The following is a 22,099-nucleotide window of genomic DNA, read 5'->3' as shown; positions in this document are numbered from 1 at the left end:
TGCATTATGGATCAGATCTACAAAGACACTAAACCCTTAGTAACAGGCAGAAAACTGTTAAAATTGTGCTTAATTTTCCTTGGATATTTCAGGTTGTTCATATTTGTTCAGGTTATTCACATTTTATTGTTAGAGGATAGTTTGTAAATGTAAATATTTTAATAATTTAATGTTATTTTTTGCACTAAAACAAAGACAAAAATTTGAAGTTGTCATTATTTATAGGCATAGTGTAATATTTTTTTCACATCAAACTGAGAAGAAAATATGGAGTCATTATTTTTTGTAGGTTATTATGCTATTATTATCCTTGAGATCATATTGGTCTGTATGTGGAACCAGAACTAAAATGAGTTCGACAGCCTTGACAGTGGAATTTTTGCACTTTGCAAATCCATCCCATGGGCCGGAATGGAACCTTTGGCGGGCCGCATTTGGCTCCCGGGCTGCATGTTTGACACCTCTGTTTTAGAGTAATGACTAAGGACTAACATTGTGTTTTTTTAGTTGTCGTTTTACTGATTATAATTATATAAGACACATAAGATTAATAGTGTAACAAATAAACTGTCTAACCTTGTCTGAAAATCCAGCAGTTCATTATTGATCCTTTCAATGTGGATATCAGTCCAGAGGATATCATAGTAACCATTGACCGTTTCGATTACGTTGTTGTAGAGGCCGTACAGCTTTTGCAGCAGAGTCAGCTGCTTTCTAATCTCCAGCAGCTGAGGATGCTGGGTAACAGGAAGGCCAAACAACTCCTCTCCACCTGTGTAAGTTATGTACTTCCTGAACAGGTTGTCAAATCGATTCTGAAGAGAAACAGAATGGTGCACACACACCGCATAATCAGTATATAAATGACTTGTGATCATGGATATCAGTTCAACCCTCTAATATCACATCATCATTTATTATACAAATGCATTACATTATTATACAGCAGAGCACATAAGTAGCATACAGTACCTGGAACATGATGAGTCTATCGCTGGCATCTTGAGGAGCTAGCCCCACTACCATAGGACCGTCCTGAGGAGCAGAGAAAAAATACACTGTGGATCAGGGGTGTCAAATTCATTTTAGTTCAGGGGCCACATAAAGCTGGACCGGACTAGTGAAATAATAGCATAATAGAGTATAAATATTGAGGACACCAAATTTTTTTCTTAGGGCAAAAAAGTAAAATGAAATTATGAAACATTTACATTTACAAACTCCTCTCAAAAAAAAATGTGAACAATCTGAAATTTCTGAAGAAAATGTGCCTCAATTTATCATTTATACATGTGCGTTACAGATCACAGTGGATCTACAAAAGCACAACACATTTATTAAAATTTTGGAGTTTGGAAGTTTTGAAAATTTTGAGTTTGACCCCCTTGACTGTTAATATCTTCAGTGTAATTTTTTTGCACATTCATCTCACAGGCCAGATTGGAACCTTTGGCGGGCCAGTTTTGGTCCACGATGCGTATATTTAACAGCTCATTCTCTATATTTTTCTCGGTAGTTCTTCTCGGTTCAACTGGACTACTTTAGCTCTTTTGAAACATTTTGTCTCTTGGATGAGAGACAAAACTACCAAGAAGATTCAGATTCAGAAAACTTTATTGATTACATACGGGCAATTCATTTGCAGCTTACCACAGACATCAGCCCACATCCAAAGTGCAATGTTACAAACATAAATACATCAATGCACAAATACAAGCTCATTGAAAGCAACTACGAATTAACCCCTTTCTATAATCAATAAATAATCAATTAATATCAATTCAGATTAAAAGACCCTATTGGTTCTGTTAACATAAAAAAAAAATTATCATATAAAATGACTAAAATGGCTGCTGTCAGAGTTTAAAAGAGTGATAGCTGAAGGAATTAAAGATTTTGAATATTTGTTCTGGGCATATGAGAACCTACATAGACACCCATCCTCTACAGTTTCATTACAATCAAACCAGTTATGGATAAATAATTAAACAATTAATATTGAGCTGCAACTAAAACAAGTGGCTTGATGAGATGTCACAAGATAACCAGCGATTGGGAGGTCTTCCTTCTTTTGCCTTTACCTTCTCATATTCCTTGTAGAAATGCTGGCAGTCTTCCATAAACACCTCCATATTGTTCACCAGTTCTCCTCTGAAGTTCGGCTGCAGGGCCACCAGTTCATTCTGCACCTCTGTGCTCCTGGACATTAGCTTTTCCCAGGTGTAACGCAGCGTATCTACCTTATCAACCTCTTCTTTTGCCACCGACAGCTCAAATTTATGGAGCATGGCATAAGACTCCTGTGGAAATGGGGGAAATAAAGCAGCATAACTTTTAAAGGAATACATTTTCAATTTTCAAACTTCAATATAACAGATATTTACAAATCACTACTGCAAAATTGGTAACCTTCATGCAGACATTTTGAAAATTGCCTTGATGTTCACAATGATAAGTACAGACACTCATGTTACCCAATAAAACCCTCTTCAATAAATTGTACATGAACAAAAAAGCTCAGTGAAAAACCGACTGAATCAAGAATATATTGTTGTGTTTTACCTCTATAGGTCCAACTTGAAAATCTATTGATATTTGGTGCTCTCTGATCTCCTTGAGTGCTGCCATGGCAATGCGAATGTCATCTAGGTCTTTGATCTGCCGATTTAGTTTCTTTCCTGCTTCATCTACCAAAGTAAAGATGTGCTCCATTTCCGACCGATACTTCCTGTTACAGTACAGACCGTAGTCCATCATCCAGCTTTTGGTTTCGGCAGTGAGAGACATCTTCAGGTCGGCTGGTGGTAAAAACAGAATGGGTAACATGCAGAGATTATTGGTGGAATGCCAATTGTAAGAGATAAATTAGACAGACTGTATGAAAGCAAGGAGCCAGAAAATAAATTGGTAAAAATTGAGATAAGCATAGCATATATTTAGAACTAAATCTAACCTGTAAACAGAGATAAAGCTCCTACGGTGATGTACTCAGCTTCAGAGTTTATTTCCTGCTGCAGGTCTTGATAATAGAGAATCTGACTTTCAAACTCTGACAGTAACGGATTTCCTTGAATGAACCTGGAAAAAAGTCAAAATTAAGAAATTCATTGGCTGTATGTCTTGGCTGTGCTGGAAGTGTTGAACATGTATAATTAAATTTTCTATACTTCTGCATGGTGCCTTCACGATCCTTCCTCCAGATGTGATGGTAGCGGCTAAAACGCTCCAGAGCAGCCATCACATCCTGCACGATGACATAAAGAAAGAACAATGTAGAATACTGGACTCATAATACTGCAATATTAAAATGAAAAGTGACAGTGATTCTTTCACTTTCAGTTTGGGTGCTTCTATGAAACTGGTACCTAAAAATAGGACAGAGGGGCTGAAAATTCAAAAAAGATGTAGACTAATGTTACGAAGCAAATTTGGAAGCACTTTGGGTCTATTTTAACTCATAAAGACCCAGTGCTGCTTTTGTGGCAGTTCCCAAATTAATTTTTTCCCTTTTTTTTAAAAACCTTTCTCAAGTGATTTGTCATCGTTTACTCTAATACCATGCTCTGTATTTTGCATTTTTAAGTGAAAATCAGGTATTTTTCTGTATTTATTGAACTGATTATGTAGCTGTATTTAATGAACTGATTATGTAGCTGTTGATTAAAGCTCAGATTAAAATGAAGGGTTATTGTATCCAAAACAGAGAAAACTGAAGAAAATTATTTTTTTCTACAAAATATATTGTTAACTAAACATAAAATAAGTGTGTCCATCCACTGTCATTGATCCAACTCCATGGGTTTTACTGGTGAATCAATGCTGTAGAAGATGATGGTGTTTCCGTGTTCACTATAGAGCCTCTGAACGTCCAAATGGGTCATATCTGATGACCATGAAAAGATGACAAACTGTATTTTACACCAGTTATTTACATGCATTGATTGGATTAATGGATCAAGAGTTATTAAACATGTTATACCCATGAATGAATTTGGTCGCCAGTGGATGTTTGGGTCTTTATGGGTTAAAAATAAATATTTACTGAGATAAAAGAAAACAATTTTTCAGATAAAACATGTTTTTATATTATTTTTGTGCAAAAATCCACATGTAATGTGGTAAAAAGGACATGAAAATTGCATGCTACTATTTTTTCGAATATCTCTTTATTCTCTCACAGGTACATTTTGGGAATCAAATTAATTATGCAAGGCAGAGTGTTTCACATAAATGACCACTGTTGCAAAATCACTCGTGATTTATTTGTGTTTAAATGGGCAGGTTCTGCATGTAACACCAGTGGACACGATGGATTACACACGAAACCTGGAATGACACTGAGATTCATGAAAAACCCACGTCTGGATTAGAAAAACCACTAGGATCGACATATTTAACACAGTGTCTTTATTTATAGTGGTATATAAGACCATTTCAGGCTGTTTTCCAGATCAAATGCACTGACACCTAGGTAGTTTTTCATGTCCCAATTGTGGTCCTATTTTTGGCCCCAATATTTTATTAAAAATTCATTAATTTTGGGATGACTCAGAGCAAGAGAATCATTTTTTGTGCATTTATTTGAGGTCATCATTAGGTACATCCTGGGGGGAAATATGTCTACATTTTTCTTTTATTATTGGGTCTAAAGAGGTACCAAAATGAACCCAGTTTCACAAAAGCACCCATTTACATCTGAAAAACAAGTCCCTGATTAGGTAAGTATTTATATTATCTGTATGTTGCAGTTCATCTTAAATTAATGAGATGTGCTCGGAATACATTTGTAGTTGTATAAGAGGGCTTTGCACCTTTCTTGTGGAGCTGATGGAGGTGCTGAGCACAGAGACCAGCTTCACGATCTCTTTGTTCTCAGACACACTCTTGTAGTAGTTCCTAGATTGGAATGGAATTGACTGAATCACAGACGCAGATATATCGGAGATGCTGCCATCTGGAGAGTGAAAAAAACCCATCAAAACAATAGAACTATCTTCATGGCACCGCTGCATTACATGGAAAATGAAGTGTTATATATAGAATGATTCCACTGAAAGATGAAGATGATCTATAGCCCTGCGTACGCAAACATGATGTCACCCATAGCAACCCTGCAAATTTCTATTTCTTTCACTTCCCTGACAAAATTAGCTCTCAATGTCACTGTAAATATGCAAGTTTTAGGAGATAAGTCTTAGCTGGAAACGTTTATTACCACAAGGAAACTCCAGGAGATAAGATAGGGACTGCTATATTGGGGTGGAAAGGATTAAACCTCTGAAGTGTGAAATCAAAACAGAATTTTTGGTGAAAAGCTTTGTAAGCAAAGACAAACACACGTCCTCTCTGACCTGCCAGGCTCCTGTATGTTGTTGCTCCATCCTCTGATTCACTCTCAGAACTTTCTCGTTTCAGACCTGCCATTCGTCTTTCATTCATTTTTCTCTATAAATGAGAAACACATTTGAAATAACCTCATGGATTATTTTTATAAGACTATACGGGACTATAAAATCAACTGTGCAGAAAAACAAACTTCTCAAAATTTGGCAAATTAGTACATTTATTTCAAAGTAATCTAGTTTGTTGCTAGTTCTAGATGCTAGTTCTTTGATTTCTCTAATACACCTTGTAGAAGCCAATAATGTAATAACAGCCGATAATGTAATAACAGTTGATGACGCAATCAATTTGCCATTTTTAAAATGTAATAAGCCAATAACATAATATCTGGCCAATAACATGATAAAAGTCCTGATCTGATCACATAATAACTTTTGGCCAGTAACGTAATAACTTATTACGCTATTGGCTGGTTATGACGCTATTTGCCTGGTAAAAAAATCCTTTGGAAATGTAATAACTGAGCCAATAATGCAATAATATACTAATATCACTTTATTCAACTTTTTATTATTGGCTATAACTGTGAAAATGCATACTGTCTCTTTCTCTTGGTCTGCCCCCTCCCCATTTCAAGAAATCTTACCAAGACAATTTTCACTTGTTCCACTGGCAGATTTTTAGCTTGAATTAAGCAAAAAAAAAAAAAGTTGAATTAAGCAAAAAAAATCTGCCAATGGAACAAGTGAAAATTATCTTGGTAAGATTTCTTGAAATAATATTTTCAAGATCTATTGTCTAAAAATAAGTTCTTTATATCTCACTGAAAAGTTAGTCTTTAGGTGATTATGTCTTATTTTAAGTGTGATGAGATATTTTGACTAGAAGTGAGAAAAATACACTTGGTAAGATTTAGATTTTTGCAGTGTGGTGTGTGCATCAGATCGAGCCAACTCACTTTGGAGATCCTCTCTTTACTCCACTGGCCGACTCCCTTACTAACACTGACCACACACTCTACAGCCAAGTTCAGAGCCTGCTGGACCTCCTCTAGAGCTGGAATCATGGCAATGTTTGGGATGGCGAGGGTCACGTTGACTCTGAAGATTGAAGGCTGATTGCTGCTCTTGTTGTAACTCAGTGAGTCACTTTCACCTACAGCAGAAGAAAAACATAAACCTCCTATAAGTCATGGATATTTTAGATTCTTACTAGTTAGAAAAAACTAAAGAATAACAATATAACAATATAATAAAAAAAAAAGAAAAAAAAGAATAACAATATCTTCTGGAGTCGGAATTTATGACAGCTACTATTTGATGAAACAATATTATTACTATTTGAAAATTAGTATTATAAATTATTCTCTACCCAAGAAATGCATAAGTGAGGAAGAGTGGATGCGCTTGCGTAGCATTTCCAGAGTGTTGCGAGTCAGTCTGAGTAAGGCGTCCACATTGCGATGGTTGAAGTAGGAGAGTAACTCCAGGGCTTCCTCCTCCATCACTTCCATCAAGTCCCTTCTTTTCTTCCTCCTCATTAATGGTGAGGAAGGACCAACACTGGCAGGAGGAACCATGGTGTTTCTAGAGAAGAGACGGTCCTCTGACCGGCCCTCGTCTTCACCTGAGACACAAAGAGGGACACATTTAACCCTTTCATACATGAACTATGACAACCTTAGCCAAGATATTTTTCATGAGTGTTTTTATTCCTCTTTAGCCATGAAAAAACACACTGCAATCCAGTTTCATTTGTTTTTTTTAAGGAGTTACAAAAACAGCCACTCAGACACCATTTTTGAAGCAAAGAAACGTGTTTAAAACCTAATATCAGAAAGTGATATAAAAACAATGCAATAAAAACATTCTTAATGCTGCTAATCAGATGTTTTTTTCACAATTTAACATACTCTAATACTAGTTATTATTCATTTCATGGAGATAATATGCAAAAAAGGCCTTTCTGTTAAAAAAAATAAATAAAAAAAACCCCTGTTAATTACAGTCTAATAACAATTAGCACTCAAACATGTCACTGCAGATCAGGTTTATCAAGAACAGCAAAGTTACAGTAATGGTATGAATGTCAGTGTATGGGATGATGTATAAGTCTCCACTGTGTTAGCTGATATGCAAATAAAACAAAACCCATGAATATACAAGAGAACAGCTTTGAGTAAGTGTCCACTGCAGTGACCACTATGCATGAAAGGGTTAAAACAGAGTATGACTTTCATCACAAATTTTTTTTTCAAATTTGTAAAACCCCATTAGTCTTTTCGTGTTTACACCCCTTGTTTACATAACAAACCCAAACGTCACTCGGGCCTTTTCGGAAATTTTGTCGTGAAGTGCATTGTGGGAATAGGAATTCCACGCAGCAGCAATTTCGCTGTCTCTTTGTGCGAGTGCTGAACCCAAATGTTGCTTTAATCTCCATCTGCTGACCATACTCATTCTTTAAAACAACACTGGTGGACTGTATGATTTTACATTGTAGCGATCTGGCTCATTTTCTTGCAGAATCTGTGAGAAACCACTTTCGCTTGGTCGCATTCCTGCAACGCACTTCACAGCAAAAAATTTCCGAAAAGGCCCGAGTGACGTTTCGGCTTGTTATGTAAACAAGCGGACTGTGTTTATGATGGAGTCATCTTCAAAGTTTCTGATCAAAGTCATATGCTGCTTTAATGTTCAGCCACCAGTTGACTAATAAAGTTTATCTATGATTTCTTGTTTTTGTTTGATACATTGAATATGATCTTACAGATAAATGACATAATTTACACCCATAACAAAAGTGTGTATACCTTCACTGTCAATGTGTTCTAATGTCTTGCTCTCATTGCTGCTTTCTTCCTCAACTTTGTCCACTTCTTCTTTGTGATTGTGGTCAAACTCCATCAGCATGTTGATCAGTTCATTAGCCGCCTCCTCCACCAATGAGCTCTTAGTATGGAGACTCTGGGCTTGTTTTATACACAGGTCCTAGAAGCATTTGTATGAATGAAACGTACTTTAAATATTACATTTAAACACCAGACCTTTTCAGCTGACAAGTTGTTCTGGGAAAAGTATATTAGCTTCTACTGACTAAGTCACTGATATTATATAGAGTAAAGTGATAATGTTACCTGGGCACAAAATTACACGCTGTGTCACCTTCAATTAGTGGAGCATACCTAAGCCAATGTCTGATTCACATTATTGTAATACAGACCAGCATGTCTGCACTGAGTCATTTACAGAGCCACTGTGTTGCACTGTACATTCATATTGAAAATCCTAACATCATAAGTGAAGCTCTGTGGATTCATCATTATACAAATCCCTATTGAGGTTTGAGAAATATTGTCTACATTATTAGAAGGTTGGAATAATGTTGGAGCTCCATGTACTTATGTTTCCTTGGTTTGTTGGTTCTTTTTCCAGTATAAATAAATTAGAAAATGACTTGGACAATATAACTACGCTCAGAGGCAATGAAAATGCAACACTCTAAATTTTGGTTTATTTTTTCTCAGGACCTGAATAGTCCAATTTGAGATCTTAAGTGATCATTGGGGTCGCAATGTGTACCTCATTACACATGACACGTCTTTTAAAAGCTGTAGCACCGCATCTTTGGAACGACCTGCCTTTACACCTACGGTCCATGGACTCTGTAGAGCACAGGTGTCAAACATGCGGCCCGGGGACCAAAACTGGCCCGCCAAAGGTTCCAATCTGGCCCGTGGGATGAATTTGCAAAGTGCAAGTTAGGGCATCGAACTCAAAAATAATATCATAATAACCTATAAATAATGACAACACCATTTTTTTTCTCTTTGATTTAGTGCAAAAAACATTAAATTATGAAAATATTTACATTAAGAATCTATCCTTTAACAATAAAATGTGAATAACCTGAACAAATATGAACAACCTGAAATGTCTAAAGAAAATTAAGTGTAATTTTAACAATACTCTGCCTGTTACTAAAAGTTTTGTGCCTTTGTAGATCTTATATGTAATGCATATGTATAAATGATAAGCCGAGGCAGAATATTGGTAAAACTGTACTTATATTTTTTTAACAAATTTAATTTTTTTCAGGTTATTCATATCCTTTTTGTTTGGATAGTTTGTAAATGTAAATATTGGCATAACTGAATGTTATTTTTTGCACTAAAACAATTTGAAGTTGTCATTATTTATTGGCTATCATGCTATTATTTTCCGGTCCGGCCCACTTCAGATCAAATTGGACTGAATGTGGCCCCCGGTAGAAAATGAGTTTGACACCCCTGATTTATATTATTTTACTGGTCCGGCCTGCTTTATATCGTATTAGGCTGAATGTGGCCCCTGAACTAAAATGAGTTTGACACCCCTGCTGTAGAGAGTTTTAAAAAACACTTCAAAACACTCCTGTTCAAGCGGCCTTTTTAATTTCCCAACTGACTCAGGGCTACTACAAACTGATTGCACTTTATGTATTTATCATATTTTAATTGTATTTTATTTGTACTGTTTATTTGTACTTTGCACTATAAAGCACTTTGTGACTCTGTCTGTGAAAAGTGCTCTAGAAATAAAATTGACTTACTTACACATGAATGATCATCATGTAACTGAACAGTGTGAGTTGTACTCTCATCAGTCCATATAGAGTACAACATATGGGATAAGGACTTGTGCAAGTACAGTGTTTGAAATGAAGGAGTGGTTGTCTCCCCTATATAAAGGCATGATAAAAGGCACACAAAAAACATTTTTAAGTGTCATAAAGCCACGTGTGTCAACTGAACAACAGATCAGGGCCCTGGGTATGCTAGAGGCGGGAGTAAGTGCCCAGCAAGTGGCTGACCGTTCTGGGTGTAGCACGTCCAGCATCACTAGTCTGACACAGCAGCACAATGAAACAGGTTCTGTAAATGACCGACCACATCCAGGATGTGAAAGAGTGACAACTCCTCATCAGGATTGCAAGATTGTCTTAAGACAACCTAAGATGCCTAGTCAGGTCCGTGAGGAGACATTGTACTGCCTGTGTGGCTGTTCGTGGGGGTCACATCCGATACTGACTGTTCTTTTGAGTTAATTTTTAAATGTGTGTTCCGTTCATTCTTGGTGTGATTTTTCATTTTCAAATTGTGCTAATTATGTTAAATGCATCTATTTATTATTGTCCAAATCGGCCCATTAACACATTTAATTCATCAAAGTCAATCCACTCAACATATTTGAATTGTTAAAATAAGAAAATAAATTTGAGTCACAAAAATATTTGAATCCACACTGGTGTTGCATTTTCATTGCCTTTGAGTGTATGTAAAGAAACCTGGACTCGACCCTAACAACCCTTCCAACTTCCGCCCCACCTCCAACCTCCCCTTTCTCTCCAAACTACTCAAGCATGCCGTCTCTTCCCAGCTCCAAACCCACCTCACCTCCAATAATCTCTTTGAAACATTTCAATCCGGTTTTCGTTCCAAACACAGCACTGAAACAGCCCTCCTCAAAATATCATATCATATACTGTAATATCCCACCTCCTCTCTGACACTGCTCTGACCCCAACACCATTAAATCCCTTTTAAAAACTCATTTATTCAAGATTGCTTTTAATGTTTAATCTTAATGTTTAATGTTTAACTGTTTTATATTCATATAGCTGCCTTTTGTACCTGCTTTTAATCTGTTTTTAATATGTCTGGTTTCTGTTTTTATCTGCTGCATGTAAAGTGTCTTTGAGTTCTATGAAAAGGGCTATACAAATAAAATTTATTATTATTATTATTATTATTATTATTATTATTATTATTATTAAAAATTATATTAGACATGTTATAACTGAACTTTAGTTGGAACACTTTGTTTTACCCTTGTGGTCTGAACAAACTCTTCACAAGTGACCGGTTCATCCTCTGGCAGGATACACAGTGTGGATCCACTCATCTCCTGCAGAACTGCATCTATCCTGAACTCCACCAAGTCATTCACCCTGTCCATCAGCAGCTCTAGGTCCACTGGACGGACAAGAGAAAGAGAGACGAGTAGGGAGAGACAGTGGCATACAATGAAGTGGTAAGAGGTAGGACTAAAAAGTCATGAAGGAAGCAATTTAGTAAGAAGGTGAGGATCAAATAGCAAAGGGCAGCTGTAGCAAGTACACAATAAATCCATTCATGTAAATTTTATCCGACTTGGCCGATATGTTGCCTGATTTTTTTTTTAAGTGTCAGCATGTGGGACATTGATCTCATTGGAATTTCTGCTTACCTAATGCTTTGTCAATGCGGCTGAGGTACTTGTCTATGTTCAGAGACGTCCAGTTGAGGGAGGTCAAACCTGGCAGTATAGCATCATCCACCTGCCAAGTCAGTGTTATATTATGACATACACAGTACAACAGCTGTACGTGCAAAGTATAACCTAATTATAACACATTCCCAAGCCACATGTGAGTTGTAAGAAACAAAAAGCTGTGTGATTTAAAACAGAAAATGAAGCAATAACAAAAGAATACATTTTGTCAAATATTTAATAGCTGTCAACTGACATCACAACATTGCAGTTCCTTCTGGCTAATGTATAAAATATGTAAAGCATTCAGTTCATAAATACTGTCATTTCAGTTCATTAAAAGAAACTTAAAAACATTGATATTTCTTTCAGCAGAATTATGAATTAATGTGCTCCTACCCTTTGCTTGAATCACTGATTCTCAAGAGATTTTTGCTTGAGAGCCTGAGAGAACAGCCAGCATGCGACCCATTTTGAGTTTATGTGTTGAAATTTTAGTTTTTATCCTCTTCCCATTCATGCCAAATCAGAGTGGTTATGTTAAATTAAAGCTGTGATTAGTAAATGATCTTTAGCCTGTATTAGAACTGAAAACATGAAAACAGAACTATTCTACTGAATTCTATTGAGCTCAGAAAAATCACTTTGCTCCCTCTCTCCAAAACCAAACTCAAAACCTGTCTGTTTAGGACCACTTTCTCTTTGTGATCACAATTGCATTGTCCAATTTTTTAACCTGCCTTTTACTTTTTAATACTTTATGTTTTATTGCTTGTTTTATACTCTCCTTGTTAACTGTACGGTGTCCTTGAGTGCCTAGAAAGGTGCCTATAAATAAAATGTATTATTATTACTAGTGGCATTGTACCCGTGGTGCCATTGTACGATAGCATGAGAGGCTAAAATTGCCCAGCATACCTCACAACATTTGAATACGGACATAAAATTGTGCCTAGTAGGTAGTCAGGTAATGTTTCTATTCATTTGGCGAGTTTGGCGGCGATTGGGCCTGTGAAGGCTGAGGAATATCCATACAAATGCCCTCCTGTGCTGCAACATCGATTGATCGGACACAGAACATGCATCATATAGTAGGATTAGAACATTATTTGATAGTGCATAGTGCATGTTATGAAATGTAAAGCATGACATATGTTGTGTTAATACTGTCTACAATGTGCAAATACGTAAATATAGTAAATTCTATTTTCAATGGTTTATTTGACATTTTGGTTGTAGCACTCCTCAGCCCCATAATACAAAAGTACAAATATAGTCTGAGTATTGAACAGACCTTTAATCCATTAACTTTGGATTCTTTAAATAACACTGGAGGAGGGAGGGGTTATTATCAGGGTGCCCAGCAAAATAACCTTCATCTAAAGTATGGAACACCACTTTTGGAATGTTTTGTTTTGTTTTTACATTTTATATGAGCTTATAATTGTAATTTTCATTTTGTGCAGTTTCTTTAAAATTGCAAAAATAATTAACTTTGAATATATTAAGAATCCACTATTCTGAATTACACTAATGATCAACAACTTTAAAGGCAGAACTATTCCATCTTACCTTAGCTACATGTGGCGTGGCCAGCTGTTCGAAGGCAATCTGTATCTTCGCCCGCACTCTGGTGTTCTCACTCAACATTAACTGAAAAGAGACATTTAATATATTCACTCACTTCTGATGAGTTCACTGAAACTACTGTTTATCTAGGACAGGGGTGTCAAACTCATTTCAGTTCAGGGGCCAGATTCAGCTAAATTTGATCTGAAGTGGGCCAAACCACTAAAATAGTAACATAATAATATAAAAATAATGTCGACTCCAAACTTTTCTCTATGTTTTATAGTGAAAAAAGTCAAAGTAAACAATGAAAAGGTTTACATCTACAAACTGTCCTTTCAAACGTGAAAGGACAGGACTCATGAAAGGACTCATGTGAATAACTTGGACAAACTGAAAGAATAAGTGTAATTCTAACAATATTCTGCCTCAGTTTTATCATTTACACATGTACATTATAACTTATAGACCACAGTGGATCTACAAATACACAAAACATTAAATAACAGGCCGAATATTGTTAAAATTGCACTTATTTTTTCTTAAGACATTTCAGGTTCTTCACATTTGTTCAGATTAGTCACATTTTTTGTGAAATTATACTTTGTTTTTGTGTATAAACATGAAAATATTTGCATTTACAAAGAGAAAAATTTGGAGTTGTGAGTATTTATAGATTGTTATGATAGCATTTTACTGGTCTGACCCACTGGAGATTGAATTGGTCTGAATGTGGAACCTGAACTCAAATGACTGTTAGTTTCTTAATATCTATTTTTGCATTTCACAAATTCATCCAAAGGGCCATACTGGACCCTTTGGCGGGCTGGATTTGGCCCCCGGGCTGCATGTTTGACACCTGTGATCTAGGACAACATTTTTTAGATCATTCATCGTCATGCTCTATTCTACATGTACTTTTGGAAGATATGCTGGCATGACTAATACCATAAAAACACACGTTACTATTTCCTTTTCTCAGAAAGCCACCATTTTGCACCATTTATCATATCTATTTTATTGAATGTACTGTATGTGAGGATAAGTATCTGTCCTCCACACCTGTACTTTGTTGTAGTTCTTTTTGAGGGTATCCTGTTTCTGCTGCAGTAGGGCAGCAAAAGGAGGGATATCCAAGTTCATCCTTGTCATGCAGTGGGCTTCCCTTATCTGGGTCAGAATCTCTGGGTCAAAATTCACAAACAGCTCTCCTGTCTCTGGGGATCTGACGAGCAGAGATGCTTGTAAACCCACTCGGGCATCCTCCATCTTGACACCACACATCATTTGAGGGTTGTGTGAAACATATCAGTGTAAAGATAAAAGGAGGAGAAGAAATGAAGCACAGAAAAAGAGGTTAAAAAATGAAGATGAATGCAAAATTACAGGACATAATTCATCCTGTTTGTTCCTTTACCGTTTTCATCCAGTTGTGATGATGCAGTATCTCAAACTCAACCAGAACCCTTGCAACCCTATTGTAGTTTTTGATAATTTTTTTGGCCTCAGGTGTGGAAAGAACCCCTGGATGCTGCAGAACAACAGAACAGTAGGACTGAGATGTCAAAAATAAACAATAAACCGTAAAACAACTGAAGTCAAACTGCCACCTCGTGATTATCCTGAAGAAAATATTCAGCACTACCTGTTGAAAGAGATCCATGGGAACCTGAATTCTGCTGTAAAGTAGTCGAGCCCACATGATCCGCCCTGCCACCGGGGGCATGTTTCTGCCAATGGGAGGGTCCAGTTTCTGCTTCATGTAAATATGGGAGACCATTTCAATGTCCCGGCCGTAGTTCTGCAAAATGCGCTGATACTTCTCATCAATGCCAAGGTCTGGAATGCCTAGTCTGTTAGAGAAAAAGGAATTTCAAGTAGCTGCAAATCATCACAAGCCACAAACAGCCAACGTATAATTACAACACTACAGAGCACAGATTGAGAAATATAGCAACATGCATGGTCAAGAGGGTATGCATTTCAGGTATTTCTAATAATAATAATAATCAGGCCTTACCATACCATACCATACCATAATAGGGTTTGTTTGTTTTTTTTTTTTAAATTGTAGTATTTTTCATTCCCACATATAAATGATCAGGCGTCTGAAAGGATCATTTTAGTAACAAATAAATAAATAAAAGGTGATATTATAATTACAGAAGATAATCTTGTTGGCCTGTTATCTACCGCATGCTGCTTTTCAATGGAATATATACTAAAATAAAAGTCTTTATTTAAGTCAACTACAAATAGAAACTGGTGCAGCACTACCCATGTACAGTTGCAAGATGGAGGCGGCTAATAGATTGACCCCTCCCCTAATTCTAATACAGTAGATGACACCTATGACATAGTCCTAAATCATGCATGTATCACAAATATTACACTCTTTTTGAGATGTCATGTAAAAGAAGTAGTGTTATCAAATGATTAAAAATTTTAATCAGATTAATCACAGGGTTGCTGTGGATTAATTTTGATTCATCACAATTAAATATCATTCATTTTTAATCTGTATTAATCACGTGTCATTTTGCATGAGCAAACAGACACAAGAAAGAAGGGAATGTACTGTATATGCACTTCATGTGTTTATTAAACACCTTCAACAGTTTCAACAAAACATCTTGAAATGACTGTTCTGTCTTGGGTTTTTTTGTCCTCATATTTCCATCCAGAGGGTCAACGTCCTGTTTATTCTCTTCCATCTTTATGGGGTGGTTCTGCTGCCTGTCACTACCAGATCAACTTCCCATTTGTTCATGCTAACGCTAACTCTACTTGGACAAACTGCCCCAAATGCGTTGTCAGAGAAGCTCAGAGTCATTCTGTGCTGCAGATGATTTAATTGCGCTAAAATTTTTAATCAGAATAATCATGATGATGGATTAATCCACATTAATGCATTAATAAAATAACCTAATCTAAGTAATAATAAATGAATCTAATCATCTACTTTATCATATGTGTAGGAGAGGCACAAGTGTCTCACTTACATTGTATGTTTACAACAACATTCCATGGGGATTAAATGTAACCTGTTTATCTTTGATATTTCATTATGATTATTTGTAATTTTGCACTTCATAGAAGTACAATTATAATGCTGTTTTCAATTTTTCTTATAGTTTCATTACTGTTCACTACTGTTCTTGTACTTTTAAGATAAATGAACATGACTGATGCTGTTATTGCACCTGTGAAGGGAGATTATCAGCAGTCTAACAACCACTCCCTATGAAAGATGACTTTGTTGAAAACCTTTTGCTTGTTTAAAATCTAGACCTGAAACACTACAATAAATATCCATTTGCATGTCAGACTGTTTTTGCAACCTTAAGATCACAGTTCACCACAGGTCAGGCAATATTTTGATGTGTCATAGGCTAGCAGAGATAACTCAGGCGTAAGTAAGTAACCAGATTGGCCAAAATATCAAGTCTACAAGCCTGTATGCACAATTAAACCACCTTGACATTTGGTTTGGCAGAGAATATCTGGCAATATTGAGCACCTCTCAGTAAGAAAAGCACAGGTGGAGATTATGAAAAAACCCAGATTTGCTTCACTTTCAGGGTGTTTGCATTGTGCAACATGGCTTTGTGTCATCCGTCACCCTGCTCTTGTCTTTGTGGGATGCTTCAAAAGAACAAAGCCGTCATTAACGTAATTCGTTACACCTGCTTTTCCTGCTGCGACGTGACAAAATGACAACTGTTCGTGAAATGATTTGGAAATTTTGGGATGCAGCTTTAATGTCATCGTCTGTGCTTCAAAAGTCACAATTTCCATAATGAGGAGTGTTCCATCTTACATTTTGAAAATGAAATGATTTAAAACTAAAATGTGAGTTGAAGGCAAGTCTCACTGGACTGGAAGTAGTCTGTCTGTAGGATCAGCATAGATATCCAGTGCAGGTAAATACATGACATTTTTAAGAACAAAACAGTGGCTTATTATTACCTCTCAAATTTCTTCAGCACGTTTAGAGCTCTCTCTGTATTCTGAATATTTTCAAAGGTGCTGTTCATGAAACTCTTTAGCTGATTCTGGAAACACAAAAAAACAACAAAGCTTTTAAAAGAGACAGTGAAATGACAAATGAGTCCATCAAACAGTACCTCTAATCATCCTCTAATCATCATCATCCATCCATCCATCCGTCATCCACCCATCATCCATCTAACCAACATCCATTATTATCCATCCATCCATCCATCCATTCATTATCCATCCACCCATCATCCATCATCCATCCATCTATCATCCACCCATCATCCATCTATCCGACATCCATTATCATCCATCCATCCATCCATCCATCATCCACCCGTCATCCATCTATCCATCCATCCATCATCCACCCATCATCCATCTATCCATCATCCGTTATCATCCATCCATTCATCATCCATCCACCCATCATCCACCCATCATCCATCTATCCAACATCCATTATTATCCATCCATCCATCCATCCATCCATACATACATACATACATCCGTCATCCATTATCATCTATCCATTCATCATCCATCCACCCATCATCCATCCATCCATCATCCACCCATCATCCACCTATCCAACCTCCATTATTATCCATCCATCCATCCATCCATCCATCCATCCATCCATCCATCAATCCATCCATCCTCTTTATTTCCAGACTCAGGAGTCCATTTAAAAACAAACAAGCAACTAATTAAAAATATTTTTAAAAAAAACAAAAAAAAACACAGGTTAAAAACACAGGCACAGCATCACCTATATTATAATGGACAACTGTACCAGTGTCACCACAAGGATGACTGGTACCCCACCAAACTATGACTGGGATTTGTCAACAGAATAATGATGGAATTCTGAGAATCTTTCACTCGACAGATAAATTTGTACATTAAGTTTCTCATAAGAGCCTGAAAAGTGTTCACTCCTGCATTACAAAATAACTTACTTGCTCTAGTTCATCGAGGTTTTTTAAACAGTATTCTCATGGAATCATTATTAAGATGAATGATAACATGACTAAGTACCGACTTTTACCGTTACAGTTATTTTTGCATAGACCACACAGTATGCTACATAAATCCCAACACTGCTGCACCCATGTTGACTTGAACAGAGATCGAATTAGCAACAGCAAACACCTGTGACAGACAAAACAGAAGAATTTAATTTAACTTACATGCAGTTCAGACGTGCTTTTGCAGAATTCCTCATAGTCAGTGTCAAAGTCAGCTCTTCTGTGGTCTAGAAAGCTGTAATGTTTGTTCTTCATGTTCAGCACAATAGCCTATCACCCAAATACAAACAACATATTTCTTGAAATTATTTTCTGTTTTAAAAGTTGGAAAGAAATGGCTATTCTGCTACTGATATATCAGTGAGCACGGAAATCCTTAATTTTTTCTACTCTTTATTTCAGTTTGCTGGACCAGTTGTGTGTCCTGTGGGATCAGAGCACATTAACTCAGACTGCAATTAAAGAGGATATAGCTATGGACAAACAATAGAAACGTAACACCTTATCCTACTTATCATAAAATATTCATATACCACAGAGCTTATTACCATCCTCTACAAAAGAACAAAACTGCATATATTTTGAATTATTTTGGAGGTTAATGCTCATGAACTTATAGTAGTTGACTGGGAATGCATGCAAAAAGTCAATAACAAAAATATATGTAACCACTGATATGAACAAGATATTTTAGTGTTCTGTAAATGTTTTATGTGGTTAGTATAGTCATGTTAGGGGATGTGCATGCAGATTTTTTTTTTTTATGTTTTATCCATGAAGGTTATAACTGCATGAAAATGAACCATGCACTACATTAAAGATGTAAATAAATAAACAATAATAAAAGACCACAGTGAGACATTACCTCCCATTTTCCCTGCATTTCTGCAGTCTGCATGTCCACAGAAGCACAAATAAACACATATATAAATTACACTTTCAAGGGAAAACATCTATGCAATATGATGCAATTCATGAAATCCCATGAGTTAGCTGTATCAGGCAGTGTATCTTGATCTCAAACATAAATAAGTACAACTTGTTTACTAACATGTTAATGAATAGCCTAAAGATCTTCATTAATACAATGGAACATTCAGTCTTACTCATTAAATAATATGCTGTTTCTGTAATTCTCAAGAATTTTATCAACTTTTCTCATATATGTATGAGTCTTTATTGATATCACGCTCTGGAGCAACCTATATTTGTCGAGCATTGACATATGAAGTTTGAAAAACAACCTAAAATGACTACTAATGGCATCTTAGTACTAAGTGTGATGCAACTCTGTGTTTTCAAATGTCTTAATGAAAATTTAAACCCACCTGAAACCTGGTGGCCAACGTCTCCAGTCCCTCTATCTTAGAGTCTTGTAGCACAGAGTAGGTGGAAATAGTGCTGAACAGTTCCAAGATCTTGTTGAGTCGTCGTTGGAATGTGTCAAATTTCCCAAAGATGTACACCTCACTGAAGTCAAACTGTCTCTCTGATGGAGTCTCTTCCAGATTCTGTTTGGTCTTATGGAAATACCGCTGATATTCCTGGTCAACACGGTTTGACATGAATGAATGAATGAATGAATAACAATTACTTTTGTTATTATTGTTGTAGGCCTAAAGTCATTCTAGAATAGAATTCCAAAACAGAATTATTTTCCATTAGAACAGAACAGACTCTATTTTTTAGAATTCTATTAAATTCTAGAGTTATTCTATTTTTTCATTCATTCATTCATCTTCTGAACCTGCTTTATCTTCACTAGCATCATAGGGGGTCGCTGGAGCCTATCCCAGCTACTTATGGGTGAAGGTAGGGCACATCATGGACATGTCACCAGTTCATCACAGGGCTGACATATAGAGACAAACAACCACTCTGACATTCACACCTATGGGCAATTTAGATTAACCAATTAACCTATCAGTGCATGTCTTTAGGAGGTGGGAGAGAACTGACACAGACACAGGGAGATCATGCAAACGCCACACAGAAAGGTCCCACCATTACTCTATTCTATTCTATTCTATTCTATTCTATTCTATTCTATTCTATTCTATTCTATTCTATTCTAATAATTGCATTCTAGAGTAGAATAGAATGGGATGGAAATTAATTCTATTCTGGAATAGAATAGAACAGAATGGAATTCTATTTTAGAATGGAATGAAATAAAATCGAATGAAAAAAAAATCAAGAAAATAACAGAAACAATTGCATTCTATTCTGTTATTTTTCTATATTTTTGAAATAGTAATTGATAAAATGCTGTGTGTTGTCAGAGTAAACAGTTTTACATATATCCCACATCCACTGTGCAGTCGTACCCAGTACCTGGTTTAGATGGATGGCAGCTCTTATTTTCTCGGCCACTTGTTCTTGGGGCTGGTCCCATATTGAATTAGAGCTATTGTTGGTGATGTAGGCCTTGCAGGCTGTGATCATCTGGTTTGTCACCTGCAGATATTGATGGACAGGAAATTTCTTAGTATACTCGGACATCTTGAGACTACAGACTTGAGACACATAAAACTAGATCATGACCAGCCCTGGTAGAAGGTCAAGGCGGTAATTTTGCTCAGCGCCATAATACCATCAACTAAACGTATTTATCGGCTAAAATTTACTTAGGGGGTCAAATGCATGGCCAGTTTTGTCAAAAAAAAAAAAAAGTTGTAAGAAATGCATAGAACTGTGTTGAAATAATGCTAATACATTTGTGCACAGACTGCTGATATTATTTGACAGTGGAAGCTACATGTTCAGAAATATTGGATTTTGAATAGCACGTGTATGTGAAAACTTTTGCTGGTGGACAGATGTGACATTACCCATGATGATCTGGTCAGTACCAGTACTTTATTAGGAATAAACTTATAGACTTACTATTGCTAATTATCCTCTTATTCATAAATGTTAGTATTGTGGATCTAAAACAATAACAGCTGCCACAAAAACACAAAATGTGGCAGTGGACAGCTGTGACATGGTTGTTACAGATCCCATCAGACTGATGCTCGGCAGCCATGTCACCATTTCCACAAATGATCCCTGTGCAAAAACTAGGATCATAATTATTTATTGTATAGTTTATCATCACACTAAAGAGTAAATAAATAATAAATAATAGAATTGTTATTTCTTTACAAAAATGCTTATTATTAGAAAACTGTTGATTTAAAAAGCGGCGTGTGACATTCTTAATGTATGTATTGGCGTAACATAAGCAGGATGGATCAGCACCATACTCCATATTGAACCTGTAAAAATAAAACATGTGATATGTAGTATATAATCTTGGAAGAAAAATTGGGGAGTCTAAAAGAATAGAATATTTGTTTTTCAGGTAAATTCAGTTCAAATACAACTTGGCCATTTGTGACATCAAAATATAGCATTAATTGTGATGAAACTGGACATTTTTGACCTGAAAACATAGTTCATATGACCATCAACATGTTGCAACAGAACTGAAATCCTGTAAATTTGCATAACTTGCATTTACCAACACAAAGTTCCTTTGGGGACTCACTTATATTGATTTCTTATGCACAAAGACATAAATAAGACCTCTAAGCAAATTTTAGCCGTTACGTGTTTTGTATGAAATTCATGTGTATTGTTCTATGCATTTTTTGCATAATTTGTACCCACCCCACCCCCCTGATTTCAAAGGACGACAACATCTACACTCCAGAAATGTTGCATCACACAAAATACAGTTCATCAACCTTAACAAACAGTGATGTAATCTTTTCAGATGTGTTGTAGTAGCGAGAGATGCTATGAATCATCCTGATGGCATTGATCAGACCAGGAATTGCATCCACCATCGATACCTGGGGGGAATCAGACAGACAGCACAGC

General features: G+C 36.2%; 1 protein-coding gene across 1 annotated transcript in view; it reads right to left on the bottom strand.

The window, feature by feature from the left end:
• dnah5 (dynein, axonemal, heavy chain 5) overlaps positions 1-22,099 on the bottom strand; it is a 153,966-nt gene that overhangs the window by 107,765 nt on the left and 24,102 nt on the right. The window contains exons 9-31 of the mRNA XM_030157779.1: positions 21,964-22,071; positions 20,567-20,689; positions 19,561-19,776; positions 19,098-19,124; positions 18,395-18,502; positions 17,172-17,257; positions 14,848-15,055; positions 14,620-14,733; positions 14,265-14,471; positions 13,206-13,286; positions 11,610-11,700; positions 11,211-11,356; positions 8,156-8,333; positions 6,715-6,969; positions 6,302-6,498; positions 5,352-5,445; positions 4,812-4,954; positions 3,168-3,244; positions 2,954-3,078; positions 2,563-2,798; positions 2,082-2,300; positions 973-1,035; positions 577-815 (exon numbers count right to left, since the gene is read on the bottom strand). Of these exons, the coding sequence (XP_030013639.1) occupies positions 577-815; positions 973-1,035; positions 2,082-2,300; positions 2,563-2,798; positions 2,954-3,078; positions 3,168-3,244; positions 4,812-4,954; positions 5,352-5,445; positions 6,302-6,498; positions 6,715-6,969; positions 8,156-8,333; positions 11,211-11,356; positions 11,610-11,700; positions 13,206-13,286; positions 14,265-14,471; positions 14,620-14,733; positions 14,848-15,055; positions 17,172-17,257; positions 18,395-18,502; positions 19,098-19,124; positions 19,561-19,776; positions 20,567-20,689; positions 21,964-22,071 (3,341 nt within the window). The remainder of the gene's footprint in view (positions 1-576; positions 816-972; positions 1,036-2,081; positions 2,301-2,562; positions 2,799-2,953; positions 3,079-3,167; positions 3,245-4,811; positions 4,955-5,351; positions 5,446-6,301; positions 6,499-6,714; positions 6,970-8,155; positions 8,334-11,210; positions 11,357-11,609; positions 11,701-13,205; positions 13,287-14,264; positions 14,472-14,619; positions 14,734-14,847; positions 15,056-17,171; positions 17,258-18,394; positions 18,503-19,097; positions 19,125-19,560; positions 19,777-20,566; positions 20,690-21,963; positions 22,072-22,099) is intronic.

Source organism: Sphaeramia orbicularis, chromosome 16 (genome assembly GCF_902148855.1).
Source record: "Sphaeramia orbicularis chromosome 16, fSphaOr1.1, whole genome shotgun sequence".
Classification (NCBI taxonomy): domain Eukaryota; kingdom Metazoa; phylum Chordata; class Actinopteri; order Kurtiformes; family Apogonidae; genus Sphaeramia; species Sphaeramia orbicularis.
Note: the sequence above shows the minus strand (reverse complement) of the source record. Positions and strands in the feature narration are given on the sequence as shown.